A 26,698-nucleotide genomic window follows, 5' to 3' on the forward strand; every position below is an offset into this window, starting at 1 on the left:
TATATATATATAGCAAAACTCTCAAAGCTGTGTATGTACTTGTTTTCTATGTGCTGAAAGCCTGAAGTGTACAATACTTAACAGTGTTTGTTTTTGTCAGTTATGAACCAGAGCTCCATCCTGCTGCCACGTACAGGATCAAACACATAAAGGCTACTGTACAGGTGTTCTCTACTGGCAGCATCACAGTTACAGGTACCTCTCACACCTACATGCAGACTAAACTCTCTCACCCTCATTCACGAACAGTTCGAGGGCACTCCAGCTTATGGGATTGAGGTTGTGTTGTCGCAACGCACTTTTGTAGTCCGTTACAACCAGAAAAGCGGCTTGTAAATAACCCAATTCCTCAAGGCATTTCCCTCAGGGTGACATAGTTTATGCCTGCTGCTATTCTGCATTTGTCTGTATATGGGGTTTATTGTTTTTTTTTGCTGTTAATTGTACTCAAAGCTTATTCTTATGCTTTCATCCCTATCGCATGGTTCAGGACCAAATGTGCAGAATGTGGCCACAGCTGTTGAGGAGATTTACCCACTGCTGTTCGAGGTTCAGAGACCCCGCTGCAAGTAAAAGACAAAGTTGCAGAAGGAGGCATCGAAGGAAAGAGAAGGCATGACTGAGGAAGCACCTTATCCTTGGATTTACTCGCTTGATCGAAGCGGCAACAGCCACAAACTTCTAACCCGATCAACAGACTGTGTCACCTGGATTTTTAAAGAAAATCTCCACCAACCCCAGTTGGAGTCTTAAAATGTCCCTCTCACAAAAATGTATTGCTGTTGTGGATTGTGTGGCTCTTGGGATTTTAACAGCCTAAACTTGCAAGTACGTCTTTAAACGTCGTATCCTTCGGGGGAAACCGGTCTACCGAACTTGACACGACACTGAAGGTAGAGGCAGTTATTCGCTGTCGCTGGTAAATTGGCTGTTTTTATTTTTTTGCATGGACACAGAAAGACCATTTTTTTTAACAGTCTTCACCATTTCAATGCTTAGCAGTTGTGATCATTGCGAAACATCAGTACCGTAGGATAACACTAAGAAACCTCACCGTTAACCCTTTATACAAGACGACGTCACATCTTCCAATTTCTTCTGGAAGGCTCTCCGTCCATTGGCTCGTTTGTCGACGCGTCAACGCAAACACAAGGCGTCCACTGTGTTCCTCGTAGTGCTGCCCAAAGAGGGAAGCAGCAGTCTAACCACAGACTAAGTCTTGACTGTTACACGTGGACTCGGAGTAAGAGCAGGTCCTTCTGCAGATGGACATTTCCATAACTCACAATATACATTCATCTGATTTTAATGGTTGGTTTCCTTACTTACTTAGGTTAGTTCACTATAAATATGTTCTTGTTTCTCAACTGTGGCATTGGATCAGAATGCACACACATGATCTGATTTCATTTCTTAACAATAGTTTTTAAACACAAGGTAAAGATGAAATATGTACAGATCAAGATCTCTGTCATAAATGTTTTGGAATGTAATGAAACTTTTTGAAAAGTTAAAGGATATTTAATGTTTCAGGTGGTGTGTTGAGCCACAGATCCCTAACTCGCTTTCACTTAAGCCAACTACTGGCTACTGGGCTAACCGGATGCTGTCTGAAGTCAAAGGCAGATACTTGATACCAACCAGTAGCTGTCTGTCACTTAAGACAGCTACTGGTTAGTCCCAGGCTAAAGTTGGGATGAGACAAGTCAAGGCGTTGAAAATTGGCGCAGGAATAAAGTTATTAAACTCTGTCCAGAATTGGTCTTGGAAATCGCTGCATAGGAACAGAAACTCTGGTGATGTTTAAGTGAAGAACTCAAAATTACAAATGCAGCCATTCAGTTAAGTCAAACATGGCAGTTCATTCTGCACTGTTGCTCGTCAACAGGTTTGTCGGTACATTCATCTGAGTTTTAGAAGGAGCATGTTATGCACAGTGTTCAAAGAGCCCATGCTTATAGTATTAGCCAGTACCTTAACAATAAACCTTCATAGAATATAGCTTTCCTAAGTGTTTTTAAATGTGAAAACCTAATGACAGGCAATGTAGATTTCTGTATTGGATCTGATGGAAAAGATTAAAAAAAAAGACTTGGACATGTTGTCTCCAGTATTTGGGATGGACTTTTTGAACCAGTGTCAACTGAGCATTTGTGACATTTGTTCAGAATTTTGTATTTTGTATAAAAATAAAGGTTGATGATAGAACGCCACCACGGGACTACTGATTTACTCTCATTGTCATCACGTCCTCATTGAAGCACTTTCAATGGCTATCCAAGCTTTTCAGTGTGACACAATACAAATACATTTCTACATTTTCCAACAAGAAAAAAAAGATGAGGTATCAAAGTACAGATTTTAAAATGTGCAATTTTAATTGTGAACAGGTCCACACACAAGTCATTCTTTCCTGCAGTAAACATCCCTCCTGTTAATCACCTAAGTATCATTTTGGCATCTCAGACACAAGTAACAGAGAAAATTGATTGCTTGTTCCCATAAAATGTAAAGAAAGAGACACCCGTGGTCTTTATCCATGTATCGGTCACCGTGTAGATTGTGGTAGACAGTTTGTTCTGCAGCATGACTGGTTTGAGGCCTGTTAATGTTGTTACATTACATAAAACAGGGAGCAGCATATAAATAATATTGTGTTAAAGGAAATCATTTGAAATCCAAAGAATGTTGAATACATTTGAAGTGATTAGCGTCTAATCATTTAGAACATCTTTGATTTTTTTCCCCCATGGTCCAAAAGAGCAAATCTTTGTGGTCCAGGCCACCTATTATAGCAGCAACTACCACTGTCAGTCCTTGAGTACTTTACCAGGTGTTAATATTTCTGTCTTTTTGACAGATGTCGTCACCGCGAAGCGTCGCAGTTGTGCAAAATGCAGTCGTGAAACTCTACAGATGTGTAGACGAAGAGGTTGAAGAGGCCGTTGACCCACTCACTGGATTTGGAAACTTCACAGGTGTGTAGTTGAGATCAAAATGAAGGCTGAGATTGGAGGTGGGTGTGGTCCGAGCAAGGGTGTCAGATGTAAGGGGGTGGGAAGTTGGGAAGGGGGCATTAGTCGTCATTCCCCCCCCCCTCTTTACACCCCTGGCCCAATTTGGCATTGCAGCTGGTGTGATCCCACCGCAAGATGGCCTCTCGTTTGTAAATGTAAATAATGTCTGACGTCGCAATGTCATGTCAAAATGGAAAGAACATTGTAGCAGTACAGTGTGAGCACTCATTCGAGGAGCTTCATTAGTTCTGCTGGCTGGTGGGGAGTCATTTCTATCCTGGTCTTAAGGTAAAATGCCCCTTTCTGCTGTATTCTTAAATAGGGACACAAAGAAAGAAGGGGACTAAATCAATAAAATATATTCAATCCCTATTCTTATCTTTTTGTTTTACTGCTTTTTAACAAGCAAGAGTGAACCCTGAGATATCCTCATTTGAGCAAATTCACACATACTTCTCCATTATTTAATTATTTCCTATATATTCAATTTCCACCATCCCTTTGCTGTTGATCTTTTCCTTTACATACATACAGCATGTAGCAAGAAGGAACTATATGACAACGACGTCATTATAGGAATCCAGGGATGTACAGTACAGATGTGGGTGAGATGTAAGAGTGGTACCCCAAAGTCTTAACAGTGCTAATATTATTGTCCTTTGCTCTCCGCTCTCCTTCAGGTGAGGTGTTCGGTTGTGGTCCGTTAAAAAAGTCGGACTATCGGAAATCTCTGTGGTCGTGCTGCTGCTGATCTGGCTTCCACTTCCACAAATCAGTTTATTAGATACACTGACAACGTTAAGATCACGTGTAAGCTGCCATTTACTTCTTAGCCAGTTCTTTCGATATCTCCTCCAGCGTGCGACCTTTGGTCTCGGGGACACAGAAGATGACGAACACCAGCAGAACAAAGCTCATGGCAGCGTAGAGGAACATCACGTTGGCCACACCAATCTTTTCTGGAAAGATAACAGTGAAGAAATGTGTCCTTAAATGTCCGCGCATGACCTCAGGCAGCATACGTGTATGTTTTGCGTGCTGTGACCTCGCCTCCTCATTAGTATGCATAGTTGGCTCGATTGGCGACAGATGTTTTAATGAAGTTTAGAGGTACTTCACAAGTAAGAAAGATTGGCAAATCAGGTCAAGCCTTGACTGTTTTCGGGGTCTTCCTATTTTGCAAATCCTATACACTATACAGTATACTTTGCAGTATTATGGCTCCACAACAGATGAGCAGTGAGACTGACGAGCAGGAGGAAAAAAGGTGAGACACACCTTTTTTCTTCAGAGAGCATACCAATGAAACCGGTTTTGTACAAAATCTCTGGCTGTGAACATTATAGAGTTTGCTAGATTCCTATTTCTTTGCCTGTTATTGACAACATATGGAAATACAAACTGAAGAGCATAAAGCTGTGCAGTGGTTCAAATGTTTGTTTACCTGCAATTATCATCTGCAGAACAGAAACGGATCTACTAGTGAATGTCAGAGACAGTTTCAGTCAAATTAACTTGAACCTACAATTATTAAATGTAACTAATATCACACACACACACACACACACACACACACACACCTGTAATTGTGAGGAAGGTCATGGAGATGAGCAGGTTAGTGGCCCAGTTTACAGCCGACACCACAGAAACAGCTCTGCCTCTGACTCCCATTGGAAAGATCTCACTGAGCACCACGTACACCACTGGAAAGAAAACACATAGACACACTTTCAGGGATGTAAGTGAACATGGTTAATAACGCATAAATACAAATAACATGATCCAGAATAGAATTGTAGAATTTTGATATTTGACAATTGTGTGTGGGGAGTTGAAGGCTTTTACATCAGAGTCCACACTTCTTTATCTGGGAAACTGGAGCATTTCAACTTAACCTGTATGTATGATGTGTATGTAAGATATTTATGTATGTACTTTGTACTAAACACGCTGACTGGTTTGGTGCTTACTTGGCCCGAGGCTAATGGAGAAGGCTGCCACATACACCAGCAAGCTGATCAGTGACGCCCACTTCAGTAAGGAGGACCCTCCTCCATAAGTGCTTCCTCCTCCCGACTCCCCGACCCCATCATCTGCTCTGGTAGTCCGCTGTGACTCCTCGCTGCTCCACTGTTCGGGGAGGTCAGTTAAAAAAATGTCACTGTTTCCCAAGTCTACAGAGGTTTCGTTTAAATCCCACGCTGTACGTGTGTGGTTTAATGTAGTGTGACTTGTGCACAGGCTGGTGAGGTTAGTGTGGCTTTGGTGCGTTAATGCACCGAGTGCAACCAGCGACATTCCCATTGCGACAGCACCCCCACACAGAAAGCTCTTGGTTCCCACGCTGTCGACCAGCAACACGGCTGGGATGGTGCCAACTACCTTGACCACTCCGAACCCCGTGGAGGCCAAGGTTGCTGCGGCGTCGCTGTCGAAGCCCACACTGCGGAGAAGCGGTGAAGCGTAGGAGAGGATGTTGGGCTGACCGGTAGCCTGCTGGAGGAAGACTAAGGCCACACCTGTGAGCAGTCGGGAGCGCAAGTTGGCCTTGGTACTGAACAACTCCCAGAAACTATGCTCTGATTCCTCTTTAATTCCTGTCCTGATGTCTAAGAGCTCCTTTTCCACATGCTCCGGGGCCCCACCTCTCATTCGGGCCAGCACTGTCCTGGCCTGCTCCACTTTACCCTGGGTGACCAGGAAGCGTGGGCTCGGTGGGAGGAACACAAGTACGCTGATCTGCAGCAGCGCCGGGGGGATTACCAGCCCGAACGTATACGCCCAGCCATGGGGCAGAGTAGTGAAGGCGTAACTACAGCTGAATCCCAGCATCACACCCACAACCAACATAAACTCGTACAGCGTCACCAGCAGGCCCCTCCTCTCCCTCGGTGAGATCTCCGCAATGTACAGACACGCTCCTGACCCCGACAGCGCCGTTCCCATGCCGACTATCACCCGGCCCAGTGTGAACGTGATGAGCGAGCTGGCCGCGATGAGCACGATGCTCCCGCCGACCACCAGGGCCGCGCTCAGGAGCAAAGAGCAGCGCCGGCCGTAGCGGTCCAATATGGGACCCCCAGCCAGGCAGATGATGAGAGCGCCGAGCAGGGGGGAGCTGACCAGCAGTTCTTGTTCTCGGCAGGAGAGGCGGAGGAGGCCCCGCAGCTGCAGCAGGACTCCAGAGGTCACGCCCATTTCATAGCCCAGCATCAGGCCGCTCAGAGAGGCCGCTCCAGCCGCTACCAGCAACAGCCAGCTGCTGCCTGGAGAGAGGGGCAGAGGGCGAGTCAGAGGATGTGAGATAACGTGTCAAGTCATGGTTACAGCACATTTCTAGTTATATGTTTATCTTATTAACGATCCTTTTGGGGAAGTGGCTTTGGCGGGAGGCCTGAAGGGAATGGCTGTCAGTGTTGCTGACTTGGCAACTTTCTCGCAAAATTTTGTAATGTTTGGAGTGAGTGTTCTTGTTTAAAGCTCGTAGAATTTCGATGCATGTGCAGTTGCAGATATCAGGTTAACGGTGTGATAATCTCACCAAAAACACTCCACTAACAAACCTTCAGTCGAAGAAATGAGTCACAATGAAATGAGGACCTAAATCACCCATCAGAACAGGTACAGTACGTACATGACAGCATGATGTCAGAGGGGGACGGGAAGTGGTAAATGGTCACAAAAGTAAAAACATATTGTAATTTATTTGAAGGAACTGTGTGTCATAACTTTTTTGGCAGAGTCACAGCTTTTTCTCCCCCCGACCTAGAAGTCACTTTAAAACTGCTGACTATGCGGAATTAGAGGTCAGAAGTTCACAAGAAGAATGCTGAGGCAGTCTTGTGAGCCATTGAGTGTATGAGCGGCTTAAGCCGACACGTTTTATTTTGAATGTATCACTGTGAGCTGACAGATGTTCCTTATCATTAGAGAGATAGGAAAGAAAAAAGTCTGAATGGAGCAAAACTGATGAGCTTAGCATGTACACACATATATATATATATATTAACTGTTGTGATATGCATGGCCTTTTGATATTCATATGTCATAAACTTCACAATAGATCCTTGTACTTGTTTTGCTATATTGCTGAAGTACAGCTTTGAATAAAGGAGACTGCACTTGAATTATGGTTGTTTAAACCTGCTACGTCCATTTTTATAACAGGCTGTGGACTTTATTTAATTTCAATTGTCCTAATAATCCTGCAAGGGAGACTTTTTTTCATTTTGTTTTAATGTAACTCTCATGGCGCAACATGCAGGAAAAACAGAGATGCAGCTGCAAACTGCGGGGTCCTATACAGTCATTTGCTTTGACTGTTGCACTTCATACCCCTCTCTCAATCCTTTTCCATAACAAACATTATGTATGAACGGGCTTGCAATATTGAACATGTTCGACTGTACTCTCTTGTATTGAGACTTTCGGCTACTGTGTCATTGACCTGTAGTTACATTTCTATTTGGGGTTTCTTCCTGAAACATTTAACACCAGAGAGCATCTTGGGATCAAATCGGACCAGGGGCGTAAAAAGTGGTGGGGGCCAAAGGCACATTCCCCACTGTCTACCCTCCTACTTTCGGTGCCCTTGCTCGGACCACACCCATCTTCAAACTCAGCTTTATTTGGATCTCAGCCACACATCTGTAAAGTTTCGAGACTGCATCTTGCACGGTCGGGATGCTATCGCGGTGACAAAGTCTGTGCATAGACAGACAACTGCCAAAGTACTCAAAACTGCCTCTATGTTGGCCTAGTTCCTGCTCCAATTTCCATTTTAACTTAACTAATTAACTTGTTGTGCAACATTTTTAATTTATGTTCTGCCACGAAACAGCTAGGGCTGAACCAATCCTACTTATTCACTCCTGATAGCAATACCCAGTATTGTCAGTTTAAATCCTCAATTATTGTTTGTAATATTTTCGCCGTGTATCCAGAATGGATTGGCTGGAAAAACTCCCAGAAACTATGCTCTGATTCCTCTCTGAGTCCTGTCCAGATGTCTACGAGCTCCTCTTCCACATGCTCCATTTAGTCCGTGCAATAGATTTAATCTGTGCCCGTTGACAAGCTGTTTGTGATGAGTGCATGTGACATATTTGGTATAACGCCAGCAAGGTTAGAGTGACACAAGGCATATAAAAAGTTATAAACAATTTTTGGCTTCATCATAAATCAGTGTTTAAGAAACAGCAAACTACATTCTAGTTTTAGTTGAATGACATGTTGCAAGATCTGGTTTACTGATTTATCTGGATAACTTTGCACGGGACTTTCTTTTTATATCGGTCCAAGTTACCGATTTCAGGGAGTGCACGCTGTAGGGAGGTAGGGTGTAGACTTGTATCCACCTTAAAAAAAACATGATCCTTTATCTCATAAAAAACATGATCCTTTATCTCATAAAAAAAATGATACTGCCCTCTTTTTGTGTACCTGTGCTTCCTTGTTGCTCCAGGTTCTGGGTCTCAGAGGGGTTAGAAGTCAAAATCTTGGTCTCACTGTTGGGGTCCATTGTCAACCACCTCTACCAGTAGACCTTGATAAAAGCAGATACAAACCAACACATTCAAACAAAGAAACATCATTAATTATGCAGAGTAAAAAAACGTTGGTCTAAATCATAAACTAAAAAAAACGTTGTCAGTGTACATGCACGAGCGCATCGGTATAAACAGCTGGGCACTTCCCCACAGCAGCACCTTATGGTCATAATTGATATATTTATATGTAATGACTACTGAATGAGACTTCATTTTCTGTGTTTTTGTTTTAGTTTTCTGTCCCCGACTTGAGCTAAAATGTTGCAAGGTCATTTTGTGGAAGCCAGAAAGCAAAGACCACCAAGGAAAACCAAATTTAGCAGCACTTTCTAACACAATCACTTCAAATATGGGACTTGTCCCCTATTTCACGTGACACTTAAGCGAATTTCGCCTCAGGACAAGTTTCACTTCAGGCAACGTATTAACAAATGTGACACTTCCGTACCTGACAACCCAGCGGTGTTTCTGTTCTTATCTTAATTTCGTGTGTACCGGTCATTCGGTTTCTTCCTCGGAACTTTCTCGCTCTACCTCTACTCCCAACTCTTCTCTCTCTCGTGTCGGTGCACACACGCAACTTGTTTTGCTAAAGCACTTCTTTAGCCCCGCCCATGTCTGGCCAAACCACCAATTAGAAACGTGTATTAAGTCTTGAAACGCCTAGCATAGATCCTTATTGGTTCAAACGTGTCAAGCTGACACTATGTATTGTTCAATGCATTTGTAATAGAAGAGTGTGGCTAATATGACTTCTTTGTGCTACATTATGAAGAGACTAATTACTAGTGATATGCATATCTTTCTCTGTGCTGTTTTGTATAGTTTACAGTCGTCGTTAGAAAGAATTATGAAGCGTTTGTTTTCTTTTTCTGCAGTGATCGTCACTTTAAAGTAACTACACCTGCATCAATCATGGTCTTTCTCTGATACTGCATGTGAAAACAAACAGGGTGGCCACCTGCTGTTTTGCTCGGTTCCCATGTCCTGTTTCTATGAATGCTGCGGGGCAGGTGCATGTCCTGTTTCTATGAATGCTGCGGGACTGAGCTGTCACACCTGCCCTGCAGCTTCACAGATGACAGAATGTATCCTTAAGTGCATGCAACGTTCTGCGTTTGGCCCTCCTTTCTGGAAATGTATTTAGAGATTCAGACATGACCTATAGTGACCTGTTTTTGATCTGCCATTTCATCCTCAGTTAACTTTACAAAGGCAGCTTTGTGTAGGTGTGTGTTGTGTAATAAATCAGTAACCAAGATAACTATGGGTGGCCTACTTGTAATGGTCATTAATATGTCAGCAAATAATCACTTATTATTATACAACAGGTTGACAAGGTAAATGGTCCTATGGAAAGTCATTTCTTATCTCGGTTTAGCGTTGCTTAAATACTATCTAGGAATGCTGTGTCTCAGCAGGGACATGACTAAGCTGCACTAAGTCAAATAAACTTTGTGATGGCGAGGCTTCTTTTTCTTCTTAATTTAAGACAATTAAAGATTTACTCACTCAGCAAGAAAATAGTGGCAACATAATCAGCAAACACACATATTGATGGTATAAAAGGTCAAACTTGATTTGAAGTAGATAGATCCTTTAAGTATAGACCGAACCACATTGTAAAAACACTCCATTATGAGTCAAACCAAGAATATTTAAAATCACACTTGCCTCTACAATGAAATATCCTGAAGTAAGCTATTTTAACTGATTGAAAGTGGTAGACAACTTGATAGAAAACGGGAGATGAGTTATATATTTTAATAAGCATGCTTCATTACAAGTTAAGACACCAAGTAAAAAGTAAAACAGTGCCACCTTGTGGAACTCCTGTTACCCCACATTGAGTGGTGTAGTACTCATGAACCAGATGCACCACCAAAATGAATACAATTTTAGAAAGTTATATTATTAAATCAATATTCACCAAGGACAATAAAGATAATTATTAACTGTGGTCACACTAGAGACACTTAATGCATCATATTTTATTGTAGCCTATGTTTTCTTTTGGATACTTATTCGATGTTTGAATTACACCTTTAGGTTTTGAGGTGGGAGGGTGCTTCAGTAGACACATGCACACATATGAGCACTACGTGCTAGAGCGATACTACTAACACACTTCCATTTAATCAAATACTTTTTACTACAAATAAACTATATAGCTTTAATATTCAAAAAATACATAACAAAGTCATCGTGTAATAGTAACAAAACAAGATAAGATAATCCTTTATTAGTCCCGCAGTGGGGAAATTCACAGGATCACAGCAGCGAAGTGGACAGTGCACACAAGATACAGAGTAAAAAAACAAGAGCAACAAGTAATATAAATAAGTAAATAAGTAATAAACAGTAAGAGTATCAACTAAGTAAAAAAGTAAAAAAATCCACAGTAACTAAGCATAACTAAAGAATTAAAATACTAAAATAGTATATATACAGACAGGGTATTTTTTTTATAAACAATGTTGTGGAAATTAAAATGTCTTATTGTTGTATGTTGGTAAAATGTCATACAAAAAGTCAGAGTATTGCAGGAAAAATATAATTAAAAACTCGTAGTATGGTATGTCAGAAAATATATCATAAAAAGTCATAATATTTGATGTGGTAAAATATGTCATTACATTTTTTTAATTTTATGTCGTAAAAAAATGTAAAATATCAGTAAAAGACAAATGCAACACGTATGGTTCCACTTAGAATGTTTATGTTTACAAATGTGAAAAAATATATATGTTTGCCACCACATTTTAAAATGTGACACGTACATTATACATACATATTCATTACAGGCATAGATACAGTTTTCTTTATGATCACGTATTAAATATAATAAGTAATTGAGGGTTGATAAAGCTGAAGTTGCTCGAACAAAAGCACGATGTCTGTCATGTCATATTTGAAGTAAGAGCAACTGGTTTACTTCATCAGTTCAAGACTTGGCCAGCAGATGGCAGTGCAGGACTATTGCTGCTGAGCAGATCTGGAAACATTATAGAATATCTTTGGCCCAATACAATTTGACTGTCTGTAACACAATACTGGCTTTGTGTAGATATTTATTTTAAGAAAATAAGTTTGAAAGATGTCAGGATTTTTAAATTCTAAAAAAGATGTGAAGTTACTTTAAAAGATAACATTTTCCCCAATTATATTTATGTTGATAAATCTCGTGTGGATATTTTGAACTGGACTCACTGAATTTTCAAGCAACTTCTCAGACCAACAATATCAAACTGTTGTCTGGACAAGTCCACCGTGTTAAAAATTGTATGGGTTTCCACCAAAACACCTTTCCAACACTCTTATAATGTACAGCCTTGTGATAAAACTCTTTTTTTCATTTTACCCACTTCCCAGGGAGTTTGAGGTCAGAGGTCATCTGCACAATAAGCCCCTGCATCTGGTCGACATTCAGAGTCCTCTTTAAAGACACCCCAGCAGACACAACTAACTATGAACACAACCTTTAGCTCCAGTAGAAAGGCATTGTCACTTGTCAACAAAACACCCTGCTGTAATCTTATTGAAGACACGATACATCATTTTCTACTTGAATTATCATTCATGCAATTGTAGCTTTAGCTTCATAAAATCAATTATCTTCTAGTGCAATGGAACTCTGCTCTGGATCATTAATATGCTTTAACCTGGAGTTGCGTTATCTGAGGCCAGCCAATAATTTGCCCACAAACTGACCCCTCCACACACACACACAGACACACACACACACACACACAGACACACACAGACATTTGGACATCACAGTAATTGTTGTGTAAAGCTGCTGACGCATGGAGGGGGGTAAAGTCCGTTTTACTCTAATGTGGGAGGTTTGCCAGTGGCCAGTAGCTCAAGCTCCTTCCAACCTGGAATAGTCAACGTTAACCGGATTATTCTCTACATGTTTACTCTATAACTTAAAGATGCTTTGATGTGCTTACCTTCTATAGACGCTGGTGCAATGTCAAGACAAGGTTTTGTAAAAAATGATCTGCAAATGTCAAACTAAAGGAAAATCAATTAAAAAAAAATGACAAACAAGGTTATACGGTGTAATAAAGTTAAACTTTTATTGCAAACCAGACATGGTCACATAAATCTTAAATTTACAGTACATTTAACATGAATTGTTACATATATATATATATATTTAAGCATACCTTAAGTCAGTTTTTGTTCAATAATATACATTAAAACTAGTACACATAACTCAAATATACAAACAAACTTAAATACCATCAAACTGCATTACAGCAATATTAAAATGGAATGTTCACTTTCGATGTCGTCAGCCTGGCCGCCGGCCGCCGTGAGGTGAATGGAAGACCACAAAAGGCGGACACAGCTGGCAAGCAGAACTACACACACACTCCTGAACACATCACTCTCTTAGTCACCTAGCAGCCGTGCTCTCTCTTTCTCTCTCTATCACCATTATTGTTTTATGTGCAAATGAAGATATGAAACATTGTTTAAGTTCTCTACGTCTCACGTTATTGCTGCAACAGGTGTGTTGATTTGGTGCTACACCGTTCCTCTCTGGTAACCTAAAAAGTCAGGTGTAAAGTGATATGAAACGTGGTAACGTTAAGGTCGACGCAGACAAACCCAAAATATGCGAGATCTGATGGAGAGAAAATAAATAAAAGGCACATTTGAGAGAATAAATAAAAGATCCCCCTTTGTAACATTCAGCTTCAAATAAGTCCCTTTTTCAACCACACAGAAAGTAAATGAGAAGAAACCAAAGCACCAAATGAATGTCATGTCTACTTATTGAAAACTCAAAAGGAAGCTCCCCCGTGGGTGGTTGGACAGAATCTCAAAAGACTGTCTACATAGATGAGGATGGAAATACACGTCAGGGCTGGAACAGTAGGGTGCAGCCTTCCTCTTTTGAGAGAAGGTGGAAGTTGGTGTGTGTGTGTGTGTGTGTGTGTGTGCTTGTCGGTTCAGGGGTGAGGGGGGGGGGGGGGGCTTCTAAGCTGCCTGAGCTATGTGCAAAGGACCTCCACTATCGGGTAAGAGATGGGCGGTTGAAGGCTGCAGTTTGTGTTTGTTGTGGAAAATTGAAGGAATCGTGCGGGTAATCAGGGTAAGATGGAGGATTACGACCTCAATGAGTCATCTAAAGAAAGCAGGCTTCCTCTTGCAGCACGTCTTCTTTTTAAGAGTTGGAGAAATTATGACAAGTACACATGTTTCAATTCTTTGCAGATGCGGAGTTGCTGCAGGGGTTGGTTCAGAAAAATGTATCACCCCAATTGTAAATGTAAGGTGGGGTCAAGATGCAAGTGCGTGGACACACCACATTCCATGTCCTGTAAGTCTGAATTGGTGTCCGCCAATGGCCTGTGTTTAAATCCTATAGGTAGGAATCCATAGATGGGGCGTAAGAGAAGCCCACAAAGGCCTCAGCAGCCTCTTTGATGCTGGCTGTAACGAGCGCGCTGTCTGGGGAACAGCCGATGGAGCTGGGCACCGGCTCGTCTGTGAACTCTGGATCAAAGTGTCGCAGGTCGTTAGGTCCCGTCTGGGAGGGAGGAAGGAGAGGGGGGGGGGGGACAAGTAGGGATTAGTCAGGCTGTAAAATACCTCGCCATATCTGGTAATGTGTGAATTCCCAAGCGACAATTCACACTAGTTGATCTAGTTGTGTAAATGTAAATACTGAGGACTAAGACAATAGCAAGTCTGTGGTCCTTGGCTACTATACTGTAGAAAATCCTAAATCTGCCATAATCAACACCTATTTGGGTATTAAAAAGGAACGTACCACGTTGGGGTTGAAGGGAGGGGTGATCTTTTTGGCATTGAGGTCATCCCAGTTGATGGGGGAGAAGAATACGTGGTTCTTAATTTCAGTCTGTGAAGAGACACAAATGATGAATAATTAAATAATGTCCTTTAACGCACATAATGTTTAAATATGAATTCTTACAGAAACACACATACAACTAAATAACCAAGCACGTACAAAGTCGTCTGTGCAGCCGAGCCTCTTGGTTCGGTCCTTCTGAAGAAGGCCCTCAAGCAGGTGTCTGGCTGCGTTAGAAATGTTGGGTTTCAGCTGCAGCGGCTTGTTCAGGATGTTGTCGTACATCTCCGCTGTGTTGCGGCTGTAGAACGGAGGCTGGGGAAGGGACAAGAAGAACCGATTAGCATCTTGGCCAACAAGAAGGAGCAAGGAATCCACATGATTGCGTCATTTTAAATCATGCATGTGCAAACACGTGGAACAAAAGTGAGATAAGATTGCACCACTGCGTACAGTATCACTCGATATTATAGAGAATATTTCTGACATTTAAGACAAAATTGAGGAGGCGGTGTAACTTTACTATAAAATCACGTGAGGTGAATGTCAATGTCACTCACCAGGCCATAGAGCATCTCATAGAGAACAGCTCCTAAACACCACCAGTCCACCGTCCTGTCGTACGGCTGCTTGTGTAGAACCTCAGGTGCCAAATACTGTCGACAGAAAAAGACACGGAGAAGTGGTAAGCTACATTACTCAATATTACAGAGGGCTGTCAAATTCGGAATCACCGGAATATGTTGTCCTCACCTCTGGTGTACCGCAGAAGGTTGACGTGGTCCCATTGGGTTCAATGTTCTCCTTGCAGAGGCCGAAATCTGTGAGAATGATGTGACCCTGTGAGTCCAGCAGGATGTTCTCTGGCTTCAGGTCTCTGTAGACGATGTTGAGGGAGTGGAGGTAGCCCAGTGCGCTGGCGATCTCTGCTGCGTAGAACCTGGCTCTGGGCTCGAGGAAGCAGCGCTCTCTCTGTAGGTGGTAGAACAACTGGAAGACAAAGAAAAAAAAGATATATTTTTAATAACAAAACTTAAAATGTCTTGATTATGTATCGAGTGTCTCCGATATAGATTATCAGCATGAGCAAAGAACAGATATTGGAAGAACATTGATAAAAAGACAGATACGGAGACAGAGAGGAAACCGGATGAGAGTAAAGAGGCAGGAAGGCTTAAAAAGTTTGACAAGGGAAGACAGATGAGACGAGGGCCAGAGGTGGAGTGAGAGAGCAGCATGATAGAGGGGGGAAAGAGGGGAAGAAAAGAGAAAGGGGAGAAGGAAAGTAAATGTGTCCCATATTTAATCAGCACTGTCTTTGCTCGTCCAACAATCGCAGGAAATTAGCTGGATTAGACACACACCGAGTCTGAAAGGCGCTGCTAATTTTGGCCCAGAGTCTCTCCCGCTGTCCCAACCCACCCCGTGATTTCCTGAGAGGCGTTTCCTTTACAGACAGAAAGACAAGAGAGTGGCAACTTCTATTTTGATTCACATGACAGGATATCCCCTCTTTCTGTCTGTGTTTCTGCCTCATATTAATCTCTGATTCTGGCACTACATTATTCCTCTTAAAACTTCCCTTCTTCCTCCAACTATAGCCATCATTAAAATGTCCTTCTACCCTATTCATTCATCTGCTTCTCCTCCATCATCCTTATCTTTCACTGGCAGCAGTTCAGCCGGTAACTCACCTCTCCTCCGTTGATGTAGTCCAGGATGAAGTAGAGTTTGTCCGTTGTTTGGAAAGAGTAGTGCAGGCCAACCAAGAACGGGTGCTTGACATTCTTCAGCAGCACATTCCTCTCTGACATTATGTGTTTTTCCTGAGGAATGCAAAGAGCACGGGGTTAGAGAGCTTGACAAGGAGACCCCTTTTTGTCGCGTGTGTACTTTTAGCACGACTGCATCCACATTTACCTCCTTCTTCTTGAGGATGGCCTTTTTCTGTAAGACTTTGACTGCGTAAAATTGGTCATCGGCACGGTGGCGGGCCAGCAGGACCTTGCCGAAGCTCCCCTTGCCGATCACTTTCAGGAAGTGGAAGTCACTGGGTTTGGCTGAAGGGTTGGAGGACGGACCGAGGTTGATCTGTTGGGATGGACTGGGCTGAGAGAGGGGGAGAAGATGAGGACGTTAGAGCCACATTATGAACCCCGAAATGTATGATAAACATGTAAACAGAGGATATGCGTGTGTATCTCTGCATACGGTGAAATGTAAACAAAGGAGGAAGCACACAATTCACTGTTTAATGCAAATATACTTACAGGAGGAGAGGGGTTGGTGTTCATGAGCTCAGTATCCTGAGGAGGACTCAGGTTCATAATAGACTGAACTTCGGGACTGAAAAAAGAAAGAGTTCATTCTTAGTTCATTCAACAAAGCATCAAAAGTATCCACACTTTGTTGTTGTTTCTATGTGAATCGGCTGATCTGTGAGTCACACTGAGACACAAAGCTTCTCCAGAGGACAAATAACCGGCATTTCTGGTTGCGTGTCACAATGATTTGTCCTCCAGTGAATGCAGAACAATAACATGAGTCCGATGGTACTCACTGCTTGCAGGCGTAGGAGTTTGTGGCGAGCCTCTGAATGAAGTCGTTCAGACCCATCCTCCTCTGTTTCATAAAAGCTGCAACACACAAAAAAAAGAAAGAAAAGGAATGTTTCGATTTTTATACAAAAAGCAAAAAGTAGTCCATACATGTGGTGAAGAATCGCCTTTAAATAGTTATGATTCCATACCTGTGACTAATGCCACGATCCCTCTAGATTTTGAGTAAGTCAGGACAGACGTTTCTGTTTTCACCGTCATGATGTGATGAGTAGAACGGCAGCTCTGAACTCATAAGATATAACGATCATGCCTTTGGCTTGTTGCTTTATAAGAGGCTGGGGAGGAGTTGCTCCACACAACCACACCCCCTGGTGGGCGTGATCCTCTGCAAACATCTCTTTCAGCTAAATGGATCGTGAGAAGATGATCGATCCTATGCTCGGCCAATCAGAGGCCGTTGCGCTCCTTGCACGTCATAGCCGCGCCTCACGATGTGCTTGCGGCAAAAAAAAAAACATAATAGGAAAATAAATAAGTTCTTTCCCACAACGCACTGAAAGGCCATGGAAAGGCAACACCATGGCAACTTTGCTTAACATCCCACGTGTCACACAGTCTGAACTTGTCACCAAGACAGAAACATTTCAGTTTACACAAAGCTGAAAAGAAATTATATAGGCGACTGATATCCAGATGTGTCCAGTAAGTGACACATGGGGACCCTCAATGTACCAGGAGCACAGAATAAACTGTACAAAAAGTGAACAATTCACGTGATTCGGGATTATTCTCCAAGCTCCAGTTGTAACAGTGTATCCATGCTCCCCGTCTAACCCTCTTGGGATTGCAACCTTGTCCTGTAGAAATAATCACAAATAACCTCCTAACTTGGCATATCGGCTTCACCATTTGGCTGTGTTTCAGTTTAAACCGCCGGGAGTGACGCAGGTTCCCTTGGTATCGACGAGAGGGAGAGCCTGAGCCGAGGAGGGCCCGATGCCAAGAAAAAAAGACGCTGGTAGTGGAAAAGTACAGACGGGGAAACTTCTGACTGCATCCAACTCAAACGAAAAAAAAGACAGATCAGACCCACAATCTGTTTCGACCTGGCTCTCAAAAGCAGTCAAAGCGCTCTAATGTGATGATCAGCATGAAATTTTGGAAAGATTGCCACTCGTTTCTCGTTTTGCGCGCTGGCACACAGATGAGCAGACGGGCTCAGTTACGTATACGGTTATGTAAGGCACCTATTCAAGTTTTATCAACACGCCTGAGTGGAATGTAAATATGCAAGAAGGTATAACATAACATTTATTATTGATAACCGTGCGTAAAAAGGAAGGATACATAGAAAAACAATTGGCGCCGCACAATTTCTTTAAAAAAAAGAAACACAATGCAAACAATCAACTTTGATGCACATTACAAACAAAATACAACAATGGCAATTACGTAAAAACACCAAAAACCTGTATAAATTCACAGGTTCTCATTGTCTTAATTGCCTAGAGAAAAAAAGCATACACCAGTAGCTATGTTACCATACACTTCAGTTTCCAGAGAACACAAACAAACCTTTCAGATCTGAAGGGGTTCTAATTTCATTGCCTGCAGCGCCAAGGCTCAAGAACAAGTTGCAAAAGAGAGTTGCCAAGGTTCTGGCACTTTTAACATACTCCCTTATCAGGGAGGCTTTGCCATACATAACAGCACCATAAATCCAGATCAAGGGATTATGGGGTGAATGGAGCACACCCCCAAGTAGGCCAATGTCTTCCAGTGCTTGAATTCTTCCCAACCGCACAGAAAGTAGGTTAGGGAGCTTTAGCTTTACCCTTAAAAGAGAAGCTATAAATATCACAATAGGCTGGTAACGACAAGAACACCAAGTCCATATAGACCTAGAGTTCCCTACAAGAGTATATGGCTCTCGTGAGAATATTACAGAGACTTGTATTTCGATTGGGGAAACACATCGCGGTCGGTTTAAAATGAATATGCAGCCTACTTACACGTCAAAGCGGTCGTTCTGTCTTTCATAGGGGCGCTTTATTTCCCGAATCGCGACAAGGAGAGACGCTATAGGTTCCTCGGCAAAACAGGTAATCGAACTACACCGCATTCCTCCTCTTGGAGATTTCCATCCTGAAGATTGTTTTCTTCCCTCTTTTCAGGGCGGAGACGTCCCGCCTCTATTTCCTTCCAGTCTACACTTTGGCGTTTCATGAAGGCTGAATGAGTTTCCCTCAGGGCGGGGGGCGGGGGGGGGGGCGTGCTGCCTTCAAATGCTTCTCTCATAAGCTCCTACTTTCGAGTTCAACCATTGGAAATATAGACTTCACTTGTATTTCATACACAAAACACATAACACATTTGTTAATTGACATATCACAGCTGTATTCCCCCTGCAACAAAATAGATCGAAAGGTATTAACACAGGACACTGATGGATTTTTGAGCCAAATAAAGTTAAGTAGGCTTCTGGAAATAGAATCAATCCGCATGATTACTGTCACTTTTATAGCACTGAACCATTTCACTAACCATTAGTTAGTTATTTTTCTCAGTCATCTGCATGTCACTTGAAACCTTTCAACAACAAATAAAGGCAAACACAAGGCCTAAAGTTAAAGGTTGAATGCAAATATTTGGTTTACTTCATTTTATTTTTTTTGTTGGCAGTTTTTTTCCACTACAGCCTAGCTGAGGTCATTTACCTGCAGAGCTCCGAATTAAAAAGTAACCCCGGGTAATGGAAATTCACTGAGTTCACTTCAATTCAAAGTTTGGGAGTTGCCAACAAGTTGAAGCCCTAATTAACTCTTGATGCATTGCTCTCCCGACTACTCCTGCAGGTGCATACACGCAGGAGGTTATCTCAGGATAATGTTGAATATTTTTGTCTTATTGAGTGTGTGAGAGAGTAGAGCATGTGAGGACACCATGTTGCAAAGCACTGAAGGTATATGCACAGGTTCTGCAGTAAGGAAAACGCAATGGGAACGTGGATCAAACAAAAAATAAACAAAGAAGACAGGATGATGAGATGAATAGCTCTTAACCAGCGACAGGTCACAAATCTAATAGAGAAGGTATGCTTTTGTGCTACAGCAACACTGAGCAGAATAGTTATCAGACTGTGACAATTCTGAGCCAAAGACAAGCAGCAGTTATGACTAAGAGTCAGGAATATGGCTGTGTGCGTGTGAGAGAGCGAGAGAGAGTGTGTATTCTTTTGCTCCTGACCCCCAGCCTCTTGCAGAAAATCTTTGTGTTCATTGTGCATGTGTGACTCTGCAATTTTTAAATATAGCCTCAACTTTCTATTGCTGTCTCTGTTTCCCCCCTAACTCAGGTCAAATCTATTATTAATCTGTTCCCCATACCCACCTGATGTGCACGCACGCACACACACACACACACACAGACACACACACACACACACACACACAGAGCTGTAGGGCAAAACAAACCTGCACACGCACACTCTTTCTAAAACATCGGGTACATCCTATAAATTCCCGCAAGGTGTCCAACACACCTCTCCCTCACTGCACCAAAGGGGAACTTGGAGCTGTTTGTTAGAAAACGAGTATTTCTCCTTGAGACAGCACAGGTTGCCGTCCTTTAACATTCATTCATTCATTTAATCTACAATATCTCACGACTGAACGCTATACAGTAGCAGTCCATGTGGGAAAAAAAGCAAAAACCTCATACATCACATATTGCTTTCTCAAACAATAAGAAAGGCGATGCCCTTGAAAACGTGCACACAGATGTACAGAAGCAAACTGGTTTTAAATTCTGAATGATGAGCAGCTACTTTTGCATTTCCCCTCCAAGTAATAACCACTAAAATATGTGACAGGTGAAGATTAAAAGTGACCATGAAGAAGACGTTACCTTCGCCAGGATGTGAGCACTGCTCTTGTGTCTGCATCTGTGGTTATACCCCGGGATGAAATGAGAGAGAGGTGTTAAGTAAGATCAGGAGAGAAAGCGAGAGAGAGAGAGAGAGAGAGAGAGCAGTACAAGGTCCACTCAGTTTTTTTCCTATCTGGCCCTCTATCCCTTTTGGATTGGCAGACTGCTTGGGCCCTGAACAAGAGGAGGCTCCACAATACTCAAGCTGTGTGTTTGTTGCCTTTCTGTGCCTGTATGTGAGACACTAGTCCGTTATGCAACCCACTAGTGGAACTGTCATCAATGCCAAAGCCGGAATTGACTAACTCACACACACACACACACACACACATACAAGGACAGAAAGAGGTTTAGCTGCAATGCCAGTGGGGTTGAGGTGCAGGATATTAGAGTTGTAGTATAAACACGTACAGTATACCCACACACAAAGAGTAACATATCTCCGTATTCATGCTGTCTTCTGGCAGATGACATCCAGCCCTTAAATCCTTTCATCTCTTTCGTCCACCAATCCCTCCGTCTTATAATGTCCGCTCTCTGTGCCGGGGATGATGAGGATGTTTGTGGCTATAGTTGATCTGGCGTTGAATGTGAATGAGCCTCGGTGGTGAGAAACCAGATGACACCATTACATAAAGGCCTCGGCCATTCAGAGAGGACAGCTAGGCTTTTATTTTGCCACCGGTGTGTGTTGATTGTTTGGCTAGCCAGGCTACCAAACAGTTTGAAATGTGATATTCTTGGGCTTCTGTCTGTTAGAGGTAACTCCTGGTCTGTGTGTTTGGCAACACTTTATTTTTTTAGGTCGCAGAGTTTTGTAATAATTTGCTAGAGATTTGCTAGTTTGGAAGCACACTAGCAATTATTTAATTCTCAATTAATTGCTAGTATATAGTCAGTGCACAGCAGGTCAGCTAAACGAAAAATGAAAACACATATGGAAATAAATAATCAAGGAAAACCGGTTTACCTGGGTTATAATGGAGAAGTCATGTTAAAGAAATACAAAGCTGCTTATGAACTTAACAAAACCGTATTGTTTCAGAACTTTGTCTCTATTTTCTCAGAATTTCTGTTCTTTCCAGGAAATGTTGTCCAGTAAGTCAACAGGAAGCTATGAATATATATTTAAAAAAGATGTATAGTGTGTTCTAATACTTCTGTTACTATTTCTAGGAACTCTTAGGTTTTAAAAGCTAAAATTAAGAAAGTTGAAAACAAGTTTTTGGGGTATTGTATGCCTATTATGTAGCGACAGTAGAGAAATGGCAGTAAGTTATGGGGGGGAAAAGATGGGGAATGAAATGCAAAAAAGATCCAGAAGTACGTGAAGTGGAAAAACTTGCGTTCTTCACCGTTTTTGGCCGTCTGGACGCCCCAATATGTGAGAGCATTTTTGCAAAGAAAGGCAAGGATTTGGCTACTGGATTAAGGCTAGATTTAGGTTGTATTGGAGGCAACAGGGATTATGTCATTGGCAGCCCTTGAATACAGTACACACAACTAAATCTGTCTAACTGCAAATCTTCAGGGTATAATGGAAAAAAACAACATGTTCAGATTCTAAAAACTGACTCTGGTTTGGGAGTGCCTTTAATTAAGGATTATTAAGTACAGTTTGAGGACATTTGCGTGCGTAGGTGTGTACGTTTGCCTTTAAGAAGGGCAGGTTGACACAGGTGAGCGATGTGTCATGAATGGTGGAAGAAAAGAGTAAACAACAGCTTCAGAGAGGGAGCTGCTATGTTGATATTATTTTTAAATCACTGAGAACAAAAGAGAACACACACATGCTCAGGCTATATAGTCACACGTCATATAAACTAAACATGTTGGCATCTCAGGAAGAAGAGCACTATACAATAAGTCAGCATTTAAATGCTGATCAACTGCTCTTTAGCAAGATGATGAGCGTACTAACTTGTTTTAATGAGAGCATCCTCAGCAGATGCTCTTTCATACATGAGAACACAGTGAGAGAACACACAGTTTGCTGTTTGTTCCTCTGTGAAATTGGACAGCCAGAACTCTATTCCCTATAAGTATTATTACCGTATCCATCCCTGGCACTCGGCCGTTGCTCTCTGCTGCTCCTTCTGTCACACACATCACTGCATCACTGTAAATAACTCATATGCGACAAACTTTATTTGTGCTCGGAAAGCCACTAATTGCTGAGCTCGGAACAACCGGGTGTAGCAGCATTGCTGCCGAGGCCACAGAAACAGCTTGTCACCAGCTTGGCTAATTGCTTGGATGTCTTTCGATGTGCCGAAAACTCCCATAATTAACAGGCAGGCGACTCCCAGTGAAAAACATTTTAATCTGAACATGGGTGTTATGCGTGTTGTTATGGTTGATATGGTTTTCACATTTCTCTCTGAGAGATGTTCCAGCAGGCAGCAGGTACCTGCACATTTGCCACAAAGTTTTGTTATTGCAGTAGCACAGAGCGTACTTGTACTTAGAGTATCTCCATTTAATGCTCCTGTGAATTTAAAAAATAATAATATAACATAATATAATACAATATTATAGGTTAAAGTACCCAACAGTGTATAGATTAGAAAATGTGTTAGGCCTCGACCATCTACAACAGTAAAATACTACTTACACATTAATGCCTTGGTAATTATAATCCAACACTTCAGCATCGACGGCATTATCAACCGAAATGGTGTTGTCAGCTGTAACCACTGCATGAGAGCAGTGCAGAGTGGCGACGATTAGCTAGCCAGTGGGGAACACTCACATGCACTAAAATGCAATAAAAGCACACGCGACCGCCGGGCTATGAAGAGCGGAAATGAATGGTCCTACATTAAATAGTAAAACAATGTTATAGCAATGCATTAGAAATTAAATGTCAAATATTAGTTTTCATCTGCTAACTATTGCAGTTTAAAGACAGCACAGAATTAGATTTGTTTTTGAGTCCAAATTAAAGGAAAGTGTTGCTAAAAATGATATGTGGTGAGCTCAAACACACACATGCCCACAGAGCTCATGCTAAATTCCCAGCAAAGGTAAAGGTAGCAATAAAAAAAGGAATTTATAGGCTTTAAGCCAAAGCATGAGACGCACACATGCTGTGTACTTTGGTTTGGACTGTGGTTTGTGGCACAAATAAAGGGCATGGTGGAAAATTAAAACCAGTCACTTACAGTCATGTTGGCTATAAAACGATGCTGGACTTTAACCCAGGGACAGAAACAATCTACTGCAGCGAATGACAAAAGCTGTGAACAGATATGGGAAAGGTAACTGTGTGATGATGATCAGCACTCAGTATTATGTCTGTAAGTACTGTTTTGCTCTCCAGGCCAGTTTCCACAAAACAACACAATAGTAATCTTGGTTTATGGACAACAGTTATTATGGGAGCTCAGAGGTTGGATTAGAACAGTGAAGTGAGTTAAAGTTGCACAGTGTGTGTGCAGGCTGAATCATTTTGCTCCCACAGCCATCACGTTTGGACGGAAAGCAAACGACAAACAAGAGAAAAACAGAGAATGAATGGTAGAGGATTATTTTGGAATGATGAGGTGAAAATAAACAAAACTGCGGACAATAAAGAGAAATGACCTAGGACTGACGGAGAGAGATAACAGAGGAATGAGAGTCACGGTGTGAAAGATGGATAGGAGAGAAGGAAGGAGAGGAGGAAGTGGAAGAATACAAAAGTACAGGTTTAATTGCCGGGGACTTACTGTTTTCACCAGGGCAACAGTAGCTGTCTGCGTCTGACTGATTGTGGTAGTACAGGTCCATCGCCTGGGGGAGAAATATGGCATTACTCAGTAAAAGAAAGTGAATGTATAAATCACAAGAACATGCAAAGTATACATTGAGTATTAGATGCACCCTCATAGCAAATTGAGATTCAGACCATGGATTCAGTTGCAAAGCCATCAAGTCTATAAGAAATGCATATTCATTGGTAACTGACATGACATGTTAGGCAACACGCTGGCTTTGTTGTGTACGTCCCTGCAAATCCAGTTTTGGAGATAATGTTTGAATTCAGTTGAATGACAAAAGGTGTTCTACGCATTGTGGAACTGTACAGCCCTTAGGCTTGTAACGTTTTTTAACGTTAGATAAATAAAAAAATAAGCTGGCCAAGCTACAAACTAGGTCAGCGGTTCCCAACTTGGGGGTTGAGATCAAAACAAGGAGGTCACAAGACAAAGCTAAACGTGATAGGATAGCATAGAAATAACATCTTTTTGACACAGCAAATTATCTTTTCTTTTCTTTCACAACTGAACAAACAAACAAATGTAACCTGTGAAGAGGAGGCGCACACACTAAGGGGTTTAGAAACCACTGATCTAAGCTGCTTATAAGCTCTTGAAAAGAGTACAGTGACTCTAAGAAATGTAACATTTTTGAACAGCAGCACTCTTAGTCAACATTTCTGAAACCACTGGTTCTGACCCAGACTTGTTCGTGTCCCAGTTTCAGTTGGTTCCACACGTGACGTGTTTTAACGAGGCTGGGTTTCCAGGGTGAGACTGCATTAAATCACTTGAGTCCTGTAATGAAAGCGGTGAGAAACCTCTGCTCTAACAAAATGACGACACTGTGTTATTAGGCTTTAGTGAGACCAAACGCCAGCATGAAAAGAAGATGAACTGCTTCTTGATCTTGTAAGTTCACTTTGCAGCATATCTTCAAACTGTACATAGAGACATGAGAGAGTTTCAAATGTATCTATTTATCTCCCTTTATCTATCAAAGACAACATGTGGGCAGTGTTGAGATCTTCTACTTAAGTAAACCCATAAATGAATGGAATAATACTCCATAACAAGTAAAAGTCCTGGATTCAAAATCCTAAGTACAAAGATATTATCAGCAAAATGTCCCTAAAGTTTAAAAAGTAAAAGTACGAATGAACATTTTTTGGGGACTTTTCTCAAATCTTGGATAATTTGGACCCCAAACCATTATCAAAATAAAACAATCTGGCATGTTCAGAGGGGATATATCTCTTTAGTGGAACTGACACCAACTCAGAGACAAAGGGCCCCGACTAGACATTGCGTTTTTGTAAAATGCCACGAGCCATAAAGCTTAATCCTTAACAAGGCAATGTATTATACAAATGTATCATATGTTGTCTTATATAAAATCTCAATCTGGAAAGTAACTAGTACATGAGTAAGTGTATGCAGTTGCTTTCCACCAGTGCATGTGAAGTGGTGTTTATGTCTTTGTGTGTGACCGTTTTGAATATAATAGTCAATACATTGCTCTACTAACGTGGCAGGTTGAATGGCTCAGAAATGTACAAGTAAACACTCAAGAATGTGCACACAAGGTCTCAACAGCAAGTACATAAGTCTGTCACACTTTACCTTTTCACATAAATGAACCGTGTGTTTGTCAGCTGTCACAGGGCATTCCCATGAAGCCACACTGTCATGTCAGATATTACTTGTCCTTGATGTTGTAGTCACTAGTGATCTTTGCTATATACTTTGCTCTGCAAGTATTGCTGTTAAATACAATCTTAGCCTAGTTTGCTATTCCACGTTGCAGCTCTGAAAACTCAGTATTCTCCCATAGGTGTTTTCAGAGAGCCAGACAAGCTGAGGCATGTGTGTGCGTGTGTTTAAGTGTGAGAACACTTTGTTCATCCATTCAGAGGTGACGCTTTATGCAGCATGCAGATGACATGGTCATTTCATCTCCATGTACATAAGTCTCAATATAGCAGCTTTGCCTATCCATCTTTTCCTCTCCTTTTTGCTGTCATACACACACACACACACACACACACACACACACACACACACACACACA

The 26,698-nt window shown here is 41.9% G+C and overlaps 3 protein-coding genes across 7 annotated transcripts in view; 1 reads left to right on the top strand and 2 right to left on the bottom strand.

The window, feature by feature from the left end:
- The window catches only part of tbpl1 (TBP-like 1), a 5,952-nt gene extending 3,456 nt beyond the window's left edge, over nucleotides 1–2,496 (top strand). Inside the window, exons 7-8 of the mRNA XM_031870248.1 lie at nucleotides 101–195; nucleotides 491–2,496. Of these exons, the coding sequence (XP_031726108.1) occupies nucleotides 101–195; nucleotides 491–573 (178 nt within the window). The 3' untranslated portion in view covers nucleotides 574–2,496. The remainder of the gene's footprint in view (nucleotides 1–100; nucleotides 196–490) is intronic.
- slc2a12 (solute carrier family 2 member 12) lies at nucleotides 718–9,112 on the bottom strand. Its single transcript, XM_031870246.1, has 5 exons — nucleotides 9,015–9,112; nucleotides 8,460–8,562; nucleotides 4,988–6,283; nucleotides 4,598–4,720; nucleotides 718–3,976 (listed from the first exon to the last, which is right to left on the bottom strand). Exons 2-5 carry the CDS (start codon nucleotides 8,536–8,538, stop codon nucleotides 3,840–3,842), a joined length of 1,635 nt encoding a protein of 544 aa, XP_031726106.1. The 5' UTR covers nucleotides 8,539–8,562; nucleotides 9,015–9,112; the 3' UTR covers nucleotides 718–3,839.
- Nucleotides 9,113–12,627: 3,515 nt separating this feature from the next.
- The window catches only part of sgk1 (serum/glucocorticoid regulated kinase 1), a 34,271-nt gene continuing 20,200 nt past the window's right edge, over nucleotides 12,628–26,698 (bottom strand). For 2 of the 5 annotated variants that reach the window (XM_031870241.1, XM_031870242.1), the window contains 10 exons: nucleotides 24,598–24,661; nucleotides 16,960–17,035; nucleotides 16,670–16,745; nucleotides 16,320–16,508; nucleotides 16,094–16,225; nucleotides 15,153–15,389; nucleotides 14,960–15,055; nucleotides 14,559–14,714; nucleotides 14,358–14,447; nucleotides 12,628–14,114 (listed from right to left, as the gene is read on the bottom strand). In XM_031870241.1, coding sequence (XP_031726101.1) covers nucleotides 13,947–14,114; nucleotides 14,358–14,447; nucleotides 14,559–14,714; nucleotides 14,960–15,055; nucleotides 15,153–15,389; nucleotides 16,094–16,225; nucleotides 16,320–16,508; nucleotides 16,670–16,745; nucleotides 16,960–17,035; nucleotides 24,598–24,661 — 1,284 coding nt within the window. In that variant the 3' untranslated portion in view covers nucleotides 12,628–13,946. The other 3 variants (XM_031870243.1, XM_031870244.1, XM_031870245.1) reach the window with 3 other exon arrangements.

The sequence above is a fragment of the Anarrhichthys ocellatus genome, unplaced genomic scaffold (genome assembly GCF_004355925.1).
Source record: "Anarrhichthys ocellatus isolate YVR2014 unplaced genomic scaffold, GSC_Weel_1.0 scaffold52, whole genome shotgun sequence".
NCBI lineage: Eukaryota > Metazoa > Chordata > Actinopteri > Perciformes > Anarhichadidae > Anarrhichthys > Anarrhichthys ocellatus.

Bases quoted from the DNA above. Each gene is read 5' to 3' on its own strand.
- slc2a12 (XM_031870246.1), bottom strand. From the start codon at position 8,538: ATGGACCCCAACAGTGAGACCAAGATTTTGACTTCTAACCCCTCTGAG. The intron at 4,721-4,987 runs GTAAGCACCAAA...TTTTCTTTCCAG, and splicing joins CTCCATTAGCCTCGGGCCAA to TGGTGTACGTGGTGCTCAGT. The intron at 3,977-4,597 runs GTGTGTGTGTGT...TTATCTTTCCAG, and splicing joins GACCTTCCTCACAATTACAG to AAAAGATTGGTGTGGCCAAC.